Source organism: Watersipora subatra, chromosome 7 (genome assembly GCF_963576615.1).
Source record: "Watersipora subatra chromosome 7, tzWatSuba1.1, whole genome shotgun sequence".
NCBI classification, from domain to species: domain Eukaryota; kingdom Metazoa; phylum Bryozoa; class Gymnolaemata; order Cheilostomatida; family Watersiporidae; genus Watersipora; species Watersipora subatra.
The window spans coordinates 30,117,392-30,134,225 of record NC_088714.1 but is presented as its reverse complement, the minus strand read 5'-3'; the positions used below and the strand labels follow the sequence as shown (position 1 = coordinate 30,134,225).

At 38.2% G+C, this 16,834-nt stretch overlaps 3 protein-coding genes across 3 annotated transcripts; all 3 read right to left on the bottom strand.

Moving 5' to 3' along the window:
* Nucleotides 1-4,614: 4,614 nt before the first annotated feature.
* LOC137400655 (uncharacterized) lies at nt 4,615-5,898 on the bottom strand. The gene has a single exon (XM_068086986.1). It carries the CDS (start codon nt 5,896-5,898, stop codon nt 4,615-4,617), a length of 1,284 nt encoding a protein of 427 aa, XP_067943087.1.
* Nucleotides 5,899-6,353: 455 nt separating this feature from the next.
* LOC137400654 (uncharacterized) lies at nt 6,354-7,193 on the bottom strand. Its single transcript, XM_068086985.1, has one exon. It carries the CDS (start codon nt 7,191-7,193, stop codon nt 6,354-6,356), a length of 840 nt encoding a protein of 279 aa, XP_067943086.1.
* Nucleotides 7,194-13,837: 6,644 nt separating this feature from the next.
* Nucleotides 13,838-15,763, bottom strand: LOC137400652 (uncharacterized). Its single transcript, XM_068086984.1, has one exon. The coding sequence runs from the start codon at nt 15,761-15,763 to the stop codon at nt 13,838-13,840; it is 1,926 nt and encodes a 641-aa protein (XP_067943085.1).
* Between the last annotated feature and the right edge of the window lie 1,071 nt (nt 15,764-16,834).

Genomic DNA, 16,834 nt, shown 5'->3' with positions numbered 1-16,834 from the left:
CTGAAGAATTATAATTATTACTGTACACCGAGTCTAATAGAGTGTCTATATTTGTTATGAATAGAAAAACAAATAGTTTTAGTATAAAGTTTTGTTTGTGGTTACACGGAATAATATTAATGGTTACATGGAATAGAAAACAAATAGTTGTAGTATGAAATTCCTTTGTTCTGAGGAGAACAAGCTTTCTGATTTTTCTAATTTGTTCCTTTATTACTAAGAACTCTAAACGGTTTCAAATTTCAAAGTTTAATTAGTGTGTCATTAGAAAGTAATGCTCTGTCGGTAGCCATTTTACATTTTTCCGTTCAGTTAGAAATGCGCTCGGTATTTTGGTGATATCTGGGAAACTAATAGTCCAATCAGTTACAAACTTCAGAATTTGACTGAGAACATATTAGGCACAAAGTGACCAAAGTTTCGTACTTTTCCATTAACCAGAACTACAAACAACCACAACAAAGCTACACAGCTGAGTTCGTTCAAGCATAAGATCAGGTGGGAAAGCAACTCCTCGGATTAAGTCAGGCCCGGGAATAAATGTGCATAAACATGACAACCTCAGGCCGTAAGATTCAAATTGAAAGAGAAATATCACTTACAATATATGTAAGACAGCATGTATAACATGTGAGTGATTCTAGGAGCACCAATATTTTCTCCTCATTTTACCTCATTTTACAATCAGTGTGAGATCTACTCTAAATATTTGTGTTCAAGTTAATTGAGTTATGATTTTCAAGAGTGCGTCCTGTAATTTGTGATGAAATCACTGAAATATTTTATTTGACATGACCTTTAGGCTCTCAATTGCATAGAATACTAGTGTATTAATGCATTGTTTCTTAGAAATTGTTTCAATTGTAATTGTTTCTTAGTTTCTTAGTTGGTTGGCAAGTCAAAGACCTTTCACAACTACAAATTTATAAAATTCTCCTTTTAAATATCCTTTAAACAACAATGAGCTATAGAGAGGTTATGTTTACCAACTAGATATTTTATAAGAGTTGGTCTTTGAAGTAAGTGGTAACCCATATTGTGAAGTGGCTGTTATCTAAGCAATTGTTTCATCACGAGCAAATATTACCTGAACTAAATAGCTTATTGCAGTGTAAGTTATAATGTACTTACATCCAATAATATCGCTGAAAACTTACCTCTAGTTCGATCAGCTTGTAAAACAATTTCTAATGTATATTCTTCAGAATATTCATTAGAAATTCTTCAGAATATACAGGCATTTTTAAATACTGTACAAGTTTGCTAAACCCACTTTTACAATATGACAAGATCTGTGCAGTGAGTATGAAATTGTTTTGTGATGTTATTATCTATATATGGCTATAGTGTAAAAAGGCCAGCACTGCCAGCAGTAGTTGAAAGGTGTAGCAAGCAGCCAATTTCACTCTCGTTTGATGGTAGACAATTGATGTCTGTTCACTCTGTTCAAATATGGTAAAGAAAACAAGGGTATTATATTGGTTTAGTCAGAAAAGCTGTTTGTTTGTATACGAGGTGGGAGACGCAGGATTGATTTTTTTTAATAGTAGACATGACACAGCGGTTTTTGCATTCACTAAAAAAATTAGAGCTGTGACAATGCTATAAACTTTTTCAATACAAATTATTTCACTGTCGGATGAAAAATTTTCATTTAGAATTTTTATAATATAATAACTCTTTTTTTATAGGCAAATGTTACGATTGTTATTTACAAAATGAAAAAAGTGATAAAAACCCTTAGCTTCCTATTACATAAGATCACAGTTGGTATATTCAGTAGTTAAGCACTTCGAAAAACGTTAAAAAGTGGCATAAAAAAAAAGGAATAGCACTCATTCTGGCCCTAATTTCATCTCCTTCTACAGTCTTCAGCTTAGTAAAGTTGGTTTTGTTGAGGGGGAGTCAGTAGTGGTTGGTGCCAGTGGACATTGTTTTGTTGAGATGCACTTGCAAGATGTTAGGTTGATTTTTTGAGTTTTATTGTTTATGTATTGCATTGTATCTTGCTCAGCTCAAATATTTGTTTATTGCAAAAAGTGTGCAATACCAGAAAAGTTTATAAACTATTTGCAAAACAGCCAAAAAAACAAACAACAAAAAATTAAAACGCTTTCAAAAATTATGTTTAAGGTTATGTTACCTGATATGGACAGTTATGATCAGTATCTAAATGCTTTAAATGCTGAGGAGCTAATTGTGTTTTTAGATATTTGCTGTCTAGAATACTCAAATCATATCTCCAACCTACCTGACCATCTACTAAAGTCCTATGTACCCAGAAATTCACTACACCTTATGCCAGACACCAACACCCTGCTAATCCACATAGAACAGTTTAATGCAAAAGTGTGTTTACTTCAATATTCGTAATTATTTTTTGTCTCATGGTTCCATATTAATAAATTTCATATCTAATATATTATATGCTTTAGGTATGCAACAACAGTTCAATGCTATTATACGAGTTGGTAGGTAAAATGCATCAATGGTGGTTAAACATGGCCTTTAGATAAAAGCTATGCTGAGAGAAGCAAATCTAAATTCTGTAAAATGAAAAGGTTGTTACTCCTTATATTTAACAACTATTAATGTGAAATCCCTTATTGTTAATTCAATTTGTAAAACCATTGCAGCACTAAACTATTATGTGTCCTGTTTGCGTTAGATTTTAGAAAGGGCCATTTGCAGTCATAGCCGGCCAGTCACTAAATAGACACATCAGCTACTAATTGGCAGGGTGCACAGCTAGTAAGTCTTGCTCTCATTTCTTAAAAAGGGCAACCCTTGTGCTTGTTGATTGCGGTAAAATTGAGGAACAAAGTTTTATTTCTACTTGCAGAAGACAGATTAGAAAACTAACTAAAAATGGCCACCAAAGACAAGCTGGTCTACCTTCCTCTGAGAGCCAGAGGGGAAGCTATCAGAATGCTCTATGTAGTGGCTGGAAAAAAGTTTGATGATACGCGTATCACCGGTGACGACTTCGCAGCATACAAGCCGAGTAAGTACTGATGATCTAGTGCAATCAGTTTCCTGAATGGCAGGTGAGAGATAACAAAGTCCAGACTCTGGGACAGACCCCGGATTTGGTTTGGACGTACAAAATCTCCCAAAAATTTCTAAGAATTTTATTAAAAATTTCAAAAAGTTAAAAAAGTTGAAAATTGTTCCAGTCATTTTGGAAACTTAAGGTCCCACAATTTTCATCTTTTATACTGCAAAAACTTTCTCTAAGAAAATTATCACTGCCTGTGTGTGTTTTCTGCTGTGCCATTTATTATACTAAGAAATAAAGGCAAGCGCAACCAGCACTTAGGTCCTACAGTTGTGTGTCTTTTGTTTACTATACGAATCCTTTAAGCCTCGATCAATTGATAAAAGTACATTAGTGTCAGTTGCCTAGCAACCACATTCCAATCTATAGTAAACATTTCCCTTACAACAGTTTTTTTAGTATAATAAAGGAGCTGTACAAATACGGCAAACACAACTAGCACTTATAGGTCCTACAGTTGTGTGTCTTTTATGGCAGCCTGTACAGTGACTACCCAACAATTTTATCGTTTTTATCCATTTTGTATGTTATGTAACATACATAATACCTAATAAATGATTGACAAATATTTTAAGCTGATAACTCCTACCGCCTATGGAAAATCTAGATTTTATAAGCAATGCATATTTCTACCTTCCATTCACATGGAGGAACTAAGATGGATGGCTGAAGATCGAGGAATAAACGATTATCATAAGATGACCCGCGCTGAGCTTGTAGTAGCTCTAAATGTTTAATAAATGTCAAATATAAAAAAAACCGCGTGTATCGCTATAGGATTACTTGCAGCCGCTTTTATAGCTGTTGGTACAGGGTTGTCGATATATTACACTACTAATAACGCAGTTGACTTTTTAGCAACCGTGAAAACCCCCTCAGTTGTAACAGATGTGATCGAGGGTGTCTCAGCTAATTCATCCTTAACAACGGCAAAAAGCGTAACGTCTGAATATTTAGGTCCGGTAAGAGGTGATTTACCCCGCGATATTACAACTCCTATTCCTAGATATTACTCTTATGATATGTATACCAAAAAGGCTACGATTTTAGATAGCGCAAGGCAACCCATAAACTTTCCGAGGGGTCAATATAAAATTGCGGCGGTGCGCGGAAACAGTAATGGATCAGCTACAATGATGTTTCATTACAAAAACGCGACGAGACAAAAAGAGTTTAAAGATGGTTTTGCCTCACTACAGATATCGCTGCAATTCTTACAAACCACCTTTCTCAGCCTCGAATACTTAGGAGAACTAACTGACATAAACCTGTTCGTTTTTCGTGTGAAATAAATGGCAAATACAAGCGGGTTCTTGCCAATGGAAAGCATTGACAGTCTGTTAACCAGCACTAGTGATACTCAATACATGAACACAGCGATGAGCGCTATTCAGCTGCTGATGTTGGTAGGCTTTGGGATTTTAAAACTCAAAAAACGGCTTCGCACAAATGAAGAAAAAGTTGAAATAATGGAGAGAAAGATGTCGCGATTGATGAAAAATCGTGTTACAGAACTATAATTTTTATACACAGTAGCGTATAAAAATATTACAAATTTAGTAGACTACAGACATCTTATTTCCATCCGACATAAATTTTATTAGACGATCGGATATTACCACAGCGTAAGCCTGTGTGTCAGCTGGAGCATTAGCTCCAAATCGCGCTTTAATAAGCATGTCAGTGACACTGTTTTTAAGTCGTTCACTTTGCTTGCTAACGTCAAGCACATACAGCGTATGTAATGCAGCGTAATCGGCAGGTGCAATGTTGGAGTTGCCTACAAGCTCATCCAAATCATAGAATTTAGATAGGAAAGCTGCAGCATCACCGTACACACGACTAAACTGATACTTTTCAAATGAAGTGTTCGAGTCGATTAAGGAATATCTTGTTGAGTTTAGCATGGCATGTATAGTTATAACATCTAGGTTGTCAAACAATGAGGGATTGGTTTCTTGATCACCGCTCTTATTGGTCTGGAAACCAACAATTATATACCGAGGCTTTTCAGAGGATGACTTGACCCCTAACCTCCATGTGAAATTAGTGGTTTGAGGAACTGCAATAGTGTCACATTGTCTCATGCGGAAGCCTATATCGAGCTGAGCCTTACTTTCAATGGTTTTATAGAGTTGAAACTTTGGAGCATCCGCTGGCATTACATGAGCCATAAACCAGGATACCTTGCTTAATGTAACTTTACCAGCGTCTGCAGCAGTATGTCTAAATATTGCATTATCATTTGAGTCTCTAGTTAGCGTAAGGGTGTGCTTAAAGCCATAGACTACCTTATCATAATCTTCAGCAAACCCAAAAATATGTTTTAGAGGAATTTTAAAGCTAAATGTTCCCTTGGGATTCGGAAGTTGTATCAAGTACTTTTGCCGCGCAGCAAATCCAGTATTATCAGCAAGGACAGCAGTTGTATCCGTGTCTTTGAACCACAGTTGGTTGAGACCCTGAGACTTGCTAAAGTCATCGGAGTATTTTAAAAGACCTAGCATAGTTGTTGATTGACCGAGGTAGAGCACAGACTCAATCTCTTGACCAGACAGAGCATACCTAGCATCTCTGAATAGATGCATTATACCATTGTTGATTAATGCAACCGCATCAGCATTTGCGTAGGCGGTTCCATCATTCTTTGTGAGACGTCCTTCTACAAGAATATAGCTCTCATTCGGATGCGTAAAAATATCTTGAGTTTCGATATTGATACGGATTTCACCAGGGTTGTCTAGGTTAGTTCCTGTAATTGGTTCATACTCGTGGTATTCGTATTCTTCAATAAGCTCGCCTCTCTCAACAGGCGCTGTGATGTTTAATATATTCGCCATTTATTATATACATTTTTTATACAATCTTTAATCCACTTCCATTAAGTCTACGGACAAGTTTTTCGATAGCGATTATATCTTTTCTTTTACCGGAGCCAGAAATGAGGTTGTTCAATGAAGGATTAGGTGTGACTTTAGTAATTGAGCTGGCAATCATGTTTTCTAATTTTGCTTTAAACTTCGGTCGTGTGCTTCTTTGTCTTACCTTTGATATAGTGTTTGCTACAGCGTCAACAATCCTTTTACCCGCTTCATCACCAGCCTTTTTAGCGGTAGTCTCTAACAACGTTTTAGCGGCATTAGATGCAACAGTCTTTGCGGTTTGGCTGCTGATAGCTTGACCCATTAGTTGAGCTATGTTGCTAAAAAGCCCCGCGCCTCTAGGAGGATGTTTATACATTCCCATGCTTCGTCTGAGTGGCCATCCACGGTTTCGTATTATAATCATCTTTTTATTATAAGGCAAGAGATAGCTTTTTGCTCTTTTTAATGATTTTACGTCTTAAGAGTTCGTCTAAGATGCTAACCATCTCATTGATTACACCCGTGTTACCAGCCTGTCTGCTCGCTCGCAGCAGTTCTAACCTATCAATTAAAGCGGTAGAGTCTTGAGGTAGAAAAACCGTACCACTACCTTGAAAAGATTTGTTTTCCCAGATTGGTTTAACAATTTTAGCCCACTTAGCTCCTCTGTTCGACTTTGGATGTCTAGCGCTGAGGTCATTGTCTCGTTTCATAGCATCAGTAGCCCAAAGGATTTTAGCATACTCTATGAAGTCTTTTGCTGTGTAATTATCGTCTTGCGGATCTTTACTCTGTATCAGCTCCCACAGACCAGGTGTGCCCTCATACCGGTCTCCTTCAATTATTATATCATTGTTGTCAATCTCAACCGGTAATCGTCCTATGTATGGTTCATCTTTTTCCATTCTAATTCCAAAAACGGTGTCATGATCTTTGTCAGATCCTAGAGCTCGCATAAAGCTAGACGATGGCATCGATCCATACAGCTGGTGACGACTTGTATCTCTTGGTACAAAGTCTTCATACATTAGTTGTGGTACTTGAGGCGCACGAGGTATTTCACGGACAGCATCAACAACATTTGTAAGATTGTCAGAAACCACCCGTTGCGAGTCTACAACGGGTTTAAAAACATCTTCCCAGTTTTTTTGAGTAGAAATTTCTCCTAATCGCTCAGACTCACTAGCTTCCTGGATGTCACGTTTTGTTTTTAGATATTCACGAACAATCGCGTCTCTTTTCTTTGGATCTTTTATTTTTAAAAAGCTCATGTTTATTATAACCCGAAAACGCGAACGCGATTGCGTTTTACGTTTTACGTTTTACGTTTTACGTTTTACGTTTTTAGATTTATGATTGACTCCGTATCAACCCATGAATTAAAGCTCTCAGGATATCCTAACCATTTTACTAAAGACTTGTTACCACGCTTACGAATTACTCGCTCGATACGGAAAGTATCTTGAGTTGATTTTTGTAGTTCAGGCTCATAGAATGACCCCTTGATGGCTTCACCGTCTAACCCCGCAATTTTATAAGTAACAGGGTTTGTGTATTGAATACTCATTATTTTGAATAACTCTTCCGTCCATCTAGGTGTATACCCTTTTTGAAAAGTCCCTTTCTTCCTCGTAATTCGAACAGTGTCCCCCACTTTTAGCTTTGGCTTTCTCGCAGGCTTTAACAACGGATAAAGCCTCATCCTGACAAGATCTTCATTTTGTTTTTTACTAGCTTCCACGGGTGTCATACCTGTAGACGAGTGGATAGTGTTATTATACTGCTTGACCAGGTCGGGTAAAACGTTGATATATCTTCTCGTGTTGTTAGCGGAAAAATATTTGTACATTCTCTCTTTTATTGTCCTATTCCATCTTTCTACCACCACAGACTTTCCTTCATTTTCGGTGGAATACAATGGAATGATACTTTGCACCCATTGGTTGTAAAACTCTAAGCCCTTATCCACCCACAATTTTTTGGGTTTTCTAGACTTGAATATCTTTTTTAGCTCTCGGGCTACTCCTTCACCCGTCTTGTCTTTTAACGGAATTAACCAGCCATACTTGGAAAAAACGTCAATCACAGCCAATAAAAATTTAACACCACCATTGTACTTGGATAAATGACTCATATCTTCTAGATCAACCGCCCATGTGTCGTCAATACCTTCCACATAAACTCTACGTCTTTCAAAGTTATGTCTAACGGGCTTGTGTAAATGTTCAGCCAACTCATCAGTCCATGTTATTTTTTTTCAAGTCCCCAGCCAAATCTTTTTTTAGCGTCAATGGCGGTGCGAGCTAAACTTCGATGAAAGCGCTCGGATAAAGTAGGGTCTATGATAGCGTCTAATGCCTATCATGCGTCAGCCTGAAGCATGTCTCTGTCACAAATCTAATTACGGGTCTTAGTGTCACGATGTTTCGCTTAACAAAGGTCATGCTCGTACGCGATGGCATCATCTCTATCGACGGGCTTACTCCAAGACTTTGGTGTGCCATCGGGATTTAATCGCTTGTTTAATTTAGTACCAGGTCCGAGAAAGTTGTGACCCGGCATATGTATCTCAAACGGAAGTTTGTTGATCAGGTTGTTGACCAAGCCTTTGCCTCGCTTTATAAACTGGGTCTTTTTAGATCCGCAAATGGCGCAGTTACCAAATCGCATCGGTTGTCCATTTCTTGCTGCACGCTCCCCTTGTTGAAGTGTATTAGTAGAGCGTTTACACTTTAAACAGTACATTTATTATATAAGTAAATGGAAGAATACGATTTATCATGGAGATCATCTTTAAACCGACGCAACCACGAGCTCCTACCTAAGAGTATAAGGGGTGTGATAGTCGGCAAATCAGGATGCGGAAAAACCACATTGCTTACCAATTTGTTGACCAGACCGGGATGGTTAGACTACAACCAGCTGTATGTATATGGCAAAAGCCTTTTTCAACCTGAATATAAGATTTTACAACGGGCTCATGATCTTGGATTGTCTAAAAAAGACATTGTTAGTGTGTATCAAAATCGTGATGAAATCATAAAGTCTGGGTGTGAGCCTTTAGAAGTGATGGAGGCAATGGCTAAAGAACATAAAAAAAATTATCCTATTACTTGCCAGTTTTATGAGTCAGCTGATGATGTTCCCGACCCTAAAGACATAGACCTAGAAGGAAACAGTCTAATGGTGTTTGATGACTTGATGCTAGAACCCCAGAACCAATGTGAAAAGTACTACACACGAGGAAGAAACAGCAACGTTGACTGCTTTTACCTCTCTCAGAACTACTTTAAGCTTCCTCGACAAACCATCAGAGAGAATGCCAACTTTTTTTGTCTATTTCCACAAGATGCTAAAAACATAAACCACATCTACAATGACCATGTGGGTGGGGACATGTCTAAAGATGATTTTAAGAGGTTATGCTCTAAAGCTTGGAAAATACCTCACGGGTTTGTTACCATTGACCTATCCAGTAACAAGTCCAATGGCAAGTACAGAAGCGGTTTTGATGATTTTTTTGTTATAGAATAAATGGAAGATCTACTGAAAGAAATCAGTGCTAACACCGCTCCAAAGACATCCATGTCTTTTTTTGTGAGTGATAACAAAACACGATTTACCACGACATTTAACCCACCCATAAACCTTGATCCAAAAAAACGATATGAAATGGCACTTGACAACATTGAAACGTATTATTCATTTCCAAACATTGATGAGACCCGGCACCAAATATGGTGGACATCTCAAACTGGGGCGCCTCAACGAAAATTTAGTCTTCCGACAGGATCTTATGACATTGAGCAGATCAACTCAGCTATGAAAAGGGAACTTGAACGTTTAGGTGATGACAAAGACGGTATCACTGTACAAGCCAATTCTGTGACACTCAAGACTATTTTAAAAATAAAGCACGGGTACCGAGTAACTTTTCCAGAGCAAGGTGGTTTACATAAAGCACTGGGGTTCACAGCAGAAAGCTATCAAGCTTCCTACACCGAGTCACAAAATGTAGTAGACATTCTAAAGGTCAACAGTTTGCTCATAAATGCTGACATTATCAGCGATAGTTACATAAATGGTAGTCAGCAGCCAGTCATCTATTCTTTCTTCCCCAATGTGGACCCAAGCCATAAAATAGTTGAAAAACCTTACAACCTCATGTACCTACCCGTACACGTCAGAAGCATCCAGAGCCTCACAACCACCATTACTGACCAGGATGGTGAAACGCTTAACCTACGCGGAGAGCGTGTAACCATTCGATACCACCTGCGAGAAATTTAACTATATAATAAATGCCATACATACAAACTAAGATAACCATTTCGCAAGCGCAAAAGGATAAGATCCGCAATGCCATTGCTGACGGTGAGATCGCATAACAATTAGGTTTAGCTATCAAGACTTGGTAGATGGGGACGATGTCATCGCCTTGACTAAAACACAAATAAATACTATGCAAAAGGCTGCAGCCAATAAAAAAGGTGTTACAATCTCGATGAGTCCTGCTCAGCTCAAAGCTAACAAAAAGATTGAAAGTGGATTTCTTAGCACTTTGGTGGGGCTCGCTACCCGATTTTTACCTGGAATTTTGGGATCCCTTGGGTTAGGGGCACTCTCTGGAGCAGCAAGCGCTGGTGTGCAAAAGGCAATTGGTAAGTCTGGATCCGGATTGTTTCTAAAAAAAGGTGGACACCTATGTACCATGGAGACAGATGGAGAAGGTCTGTACCTACGGAAAGCAACTGGCCCTCCACGCGCTTTGTCATCTGCTGGTGATGGTGTGTATTTAAGAAAAGGAAGTGCAGTTTCGCCGGTTGGTAGTGGGTTGCTGTTAGGACCAAACAGCCCATTTAAAAATATTCCAATACTCGGTGCTATTCTGTAATAGTTTTTTTGCATTAGTTTTGTAAGCGTATGCTTATAAAACTGTTTAAACATATTTGTAGTACAACCTATAGGTACCTTTCGTAAAGCCTATGGCACTTGAACTGGTTATACGCATAGTAATAGAAGTTCCTGCAGGCACGTCGAGTGACAATGAAGTTAAAGAACTGTTAAGACTGTAGGTCTTTGTTGCGAGGGGAGTGCTTTGTTTTTTAATGTCCACTAGTAATGTCAATGGTTGGTTGCCAGTACGCCTAGCATTCATTCCAAAGTGTAAAAGACGGATTGAATAATGAGCATTAAATTTATTTGACTTAAAAAGCCAAGCTTGTTTATCACTTGAAAAAGCGAGATCACTTGGTATGTAACCCATTTCACTGCAAATATTTGTTGCTTCAATGCCATCAATCCTATTATCCAAGAGCGTGTGCACTTGGTGGTATTTTTCTTGTGCGACTGCGGATTCAACAAGTTCTCCATCAGCACCAGTTAAGACAAAATGTCCTGCTCCTCTCGAATTGGTGATCTTGTCAGCCTTTCCATCAATCATTGTTTCAACAGCTGTAGCCACATCTGTCAACTTAGCTGTGGTCTCAACCACGTTTTTGTCATCCCCACTGACCAAAATATAATCTTTGCCACGAGACTCTGTCAACCGTATCTCTTTGTCATCGACATATTTTTTGGTTGCTACATCTTGATCATCAGCAGGGTCAACGACTCTGGATACTCTGTTATTACCCATGTCTAATGTACCAGTTGCTGATGAAGCTCCATCATGACGTAAATAGTTGTCTAACTTAGCTTCAACATCAGCCTTAGTTGCTATGTCTGCTAGTTTGGCAGCAGTTTCAACCACTTTTTTTGTCTTCCCCACTGACTAAAATATAATCTTTTCCTTTAGATTCTCCAAGTGTAATCTCTTTGTCATCAACATATTTTTTGGTGGCTGCATCCTGGGCATCATCTGGATCAACAACCCTAGACACATTGTTAATTCCCATATCTAATGTACCAGTTGCTGATAAAGCTCCACCACGACGTAAATAGTTGTCTAACTTAGCTTCAACACTAGAGATATTAGGACCGCTCTTACGCCGACCTGATTCTCCACCAAATTTGTACACCCCGTTTTCTCTCATTTATTAAAACAGATCATTCACCACCTCTTGTGGTTGTCTACCTTTGGACAGCTGCTTCAAAACGTACAAACACAAGTGCCCGCAAAATACCTGGTCACTAGGCTGTACTCGTTCTGTGTTCCAACGTATAGGACTCTTTAAGTAGGATACAATTTCATCCGGAGGGTTCAACCCAAAGCTGTCAAAGTAAAACTTTTGTTTACCATTTTTATACCAAGCTACCCAGTGCGTTCCATCACCATCAGATCCATCTAAATTTAATATCCCACATTCTTTAGAAAGAGACTTTTTTGGTAATGCATTTCGCATAAAAACACCTCGAAAATGATGAATTTTTAAAGCTTTCACAGCATCCATCAACTGGAAATTGGGGAGGCTTTCATTCGGTAATACTATATTGTCTATTGATATCATTTATTCAACAGCTGTTGCAGTTCCTCTTTCATTCTTGAAAATCCCTTGATTCTCTGTTCTTCCGCTTTGGCTCTGAGTTTTGCTAATGACGCCTTTTCTCGTAAGATCATTGGCTTTCCTTTTAAACAATAAATCTGTGATGCGTCGCTAGGTTTATCATATGTTGGAGGATGCACTAACTCAAAAAGTTCATAACAACTTATCAAACATTTCAATTGTTCATTGTCCCTGTCACGATAGTTAAATATTCCTAAAGTTCTCGCTCTAAATTCAAGTTTTTCCCGTTCCATTTATTCTACCAAATCTTTATGTCCATAAGCCAGTGTATGTATTCCGTCATCCATGATCACTCGCTTGTCGTCATCAGCTGATAGGGCTATTTTATTAACTTTCTCCGTGTGTATATTATGCTTGCGACTACGGAACACCGTCATACTGCGATAAACGTGGAAGCCGTTGTAAGCATCCATAACAATATCGACGTCGATATTTTCTGAATGCTGCTTAATTTTTGATGAATCAATCTTTATTTTACCATCATCAACATTTACTCCCTTTCTACGGTATGAGAGCATCTTGGTGTGAGACTTCAAACAATTCAAGTAGTCATCATAGGTGATACGATTTTCAACAACAGCTCTTTTAACACCCTTGCATCATTTCTTTTCACAAACATGAGTCGTGCCGTCTATCACACAATTTTTATCATTACATCCTTCTAATACATACGAGTATAACTTGGGTCTAAGACCTACAAAGTCTGTGATCTGTTTGCCACCGGCTTCATCCTTAAACTTCCCAATCACCTTCTTGTTTACACCAGTCTCAATGCCTGAAGGATGGTCTTTCGGGTAGTTGCTGGTGTCAAATCTTTCGCGTACATCCGACTTAATATCCTCATAAAAGTCATCTGTTTGTATGTGATAAATCAGACTGTCCGTGTCCGTAAATAGCAGCTCGGCTCTGTTTCTATACTTAGGTTTGATATAATCGTAATGAAAGTCATACATCATTGTCTTGCTGATATCTAAGATCGCGGATCCCAGATACACAAGCTTATCAAAGTGTAGACTCGTGGTCTTCATATGAACTGCGGTTAAATGCTCATTAAATATTGTACGAGTCTCATAGTTGGGTTGAGCGATATGTTCTCTCGCTTCATCTTCAGTAGACACTAGCTTAATATTGCTACGGTTTCTAATGTTCTCCATGGTTTTACCAAATACGGAGTTGTTCATCAGTTTGAAAAAATCCTTCTCAAAGTCATTTTTAGCTGCTGCTCTGAGGGTAGTGTTCTTAGCTATGTATTTCGCCAACGCATCACTCTCTCTAAAAGTAATCCCTCCATGAATCTTCTTCAATACGAGACCGTTTTTCAACGCTTGCTTGAGCAGTGAGTAATGTACTACGTATCGCTCTTTATTTTCCAGGGTTGGCACAAGTTTTTGAACTCCGTTTATCGTCTTTCATTCCGGACAGAATGGATAGTCATTGTGTAAGTTGTGGAGCTCTTTAGGGTACTCTAAATCAACATCAACCATGCACGGCACGTCTTGCCAGTTTTCAAGCTGTTCATCAGTCATCCACTTAAAATCACCTACCGGCAAAAGTCTACTCATCGCATCACCGTATAAATTGTTGGCATCAACATATATGATGGAGCTATCCGGTTTGCTTTCATCGTAATTCTTCATGTACTTATTATTCGCTTTAGCGTGTCGCTTAATAATCATGCTGACCCCACCTCTAACGCATTGCTCAAAAAACAGCAGCATGTCTGGACACGTTATCGGGTCAAATTCTAGCCCAGTAGTTTTCAACATTGCATCCCATGACAACCCTGGAGACGTATAATACCAAGCTGGGTCTAGATCGTATTCTTTCATGCAGACGTCTCTAAATTGTTCAAACACATCAGCGAGGTGTAGCACGTCGGTTTCTAAATACAATTGCAAATATTCTCTAAAAGTCTTCATGTCAAATCTATTCCACACCTTTTTTGCGTGCTCGTAGTCCTCATCAGATATGTGCCGTAAGTTTAATTCGGACCAGAATGCTTCTTTAGGCGGTAGCTGTGTCGCCTCAAGCTTCGACAGATCATCAAAGTCTTCATACGGAAATACCCCTTTTCTAGAAACTAGCTGAAGCTTCTCACTGGAATAATACCTTTTGAGCTGTTTACGGTCTTCTGGTTGGAGGTTAGCAGCCAATTTGTCTAACGAGGAGCTCATGAATTTAAAGCTATCCAAAAATCGCAGTTGATGATAAACTTTCACTTCTTCTGGTTCACCAGTCTGTCTGTTTTTACCAATGAACTTGTCAACTAAAATATGCTTAGAAAATGCTATGTATTTTTCTTCATTGGTAGGAATGCAATTCAGTCTACCTTCATCGACTTCGAGGCTCTTTACAAAATGGTGCGCGTCATAACCGGAGAGATTGTGGAAAAATATCGGATAAAATTTAGGTATTCGATAGTCTAGATTGCATTTGTTGTGAGCAGCGTCTCGATATTTACCGGTAAGATGGCAATGATCCGCAACTTTATCACCGTCAAGCTCTCTTTTGCAAATGTGACAATGCGTAGCTTCTTCGTGTTCTTGTTTATGTTTGTTGATCTCAATTTTGCTTAACGGCTTTTTAAATTTATGGTTGGCGTATAACTTCTTTACCTCTCTTTCCACCTCTCTAACAAACACCAGTCCTATGTTTTCTACCTCGTCATCATTCTTAGCCATATAGGTAACTTTATCATACTTTTTGCCTATCGAGGTCACAATTTGATAGTCAAACCCCATTGGCTTATGGTACTGTTGAGTATTTGTATAACTGTCATTAGGTGATGGGTCGCAAGATTGCACTCGTCTTAAGTAGCTCTCAAAATCCCCGTAGATCACAAACGGCACCCTCATAGAATGGTTATAGTTTTTGAACTTAATCTTGTCGGCTAACTTTGGAAATCTTATAGCAACGCTATCTTTCTCCAAGCACCATTTTTGATGATTTATCAGAGCTTCCTTAGTTCGACGTAGGTTCATACAATTGTAACAGACATGCTGGGCTTCCTTGTTTTTACTTTTTTGCGCGCTAAGCAATCGACTCATATTCTTAATCCAGCAATAGTGCTGTTTTTCACCATCAGATATTTGCATAATATCTACCACACGCACTCTTTCTCGCCTTTCCTTACATTCTTCCAATTTTTTCTCCAGATCTGCAATTAACCTTTCCTTTTCTTCTACATCCCTCTTAAGCTTTGTTATTTTTATTTTTTCCCGTAACTCTTCCAATTCTTTCAACTCGTTCTGATCAACAAAATGTTGTACATCATCTTGATCAAGATGATTTATACCATACTTATCCTTTAAAGTTTCTTTTAAGTATTCTTTCATCTTTTTTAGCTCTTCTTCCAAGTCGTTTACCTCTTCTTTTAGCTTTTTCTCTTCATCTACAATTAGCTTTTTCCTAGAGTCTACATTTTCTTGCAACAGCTTTAGATATTTTTCTTGCGCAAATGTCCTTTTCAACTCGTTGTTCTGGCTGCTATATAGAGGGTATACTATTTGTTTATATTCTTCCCAACCAAACACATTAATCACTATATCAGGATTTGCTTTTTCAAATGCTAACACGTCTTCCTTTTTAGCTGGAAAGTTGACACCATTCTAACATAACTTTTTGGAGTTGTCCTTTACCGTTTGCGTAATACGTTCCGGGTGGTCCTCTGCAGGGTCTAGTCCTATGCTTACAGCTCATTTAAAGCATTCTTCATCTTCATTCTTTGGATTAACGATTGCATGCTTTTTAGACAACTTAGATGGTAATTGTATCCAAGAGCCACCACCCAATGGCTCGTATTTGTCCACCAAAATGTCTAATCCAATTATCGATTTCAATGCTAGAGTGTATCCGTACTTGTTATATTTTCCTATTTGAACTTGAATTTCCTCAACCATGCTTTTGTACACATCGGCTAGGTCTGTAAATTCTAAAATAGTATGATATTTTGACCTAAAATACGATGTAAATACCTTAACTTCTTCAGTCTTTGTGTTAACTCTTTTAAGCTCTATGTTTAGATTGAGCTGTATTTTAACACCCATTTTGAATTCTGGCTGACGAACGACATTTTTTACTACATCTTTGACACATCTCATATACAAGTCTACATTGTGGTTCACTAGCCCCGGTATTTCATATGTCTTAAACCAACCTTTCATGGATGTCTCCTTTTTATGACTACATTAGAGAGCTTTTTCATTAGATCACTTTTCTTCATTCCATGGTGGCCAAATGCATTAGGTAGATTTGCTAAATTCTCTGTAGGAATAGTGTCTAATAAACCACGAATAGTTTCTAGCAACTTGGACCGCTTTAAGTTTTTACCAGACGGAAAAATGTCAAGCAGCTGCTTGGTTCTAAATTTATTCAACTTGCCTCTAATGTTTGATATCAGCTCTTCT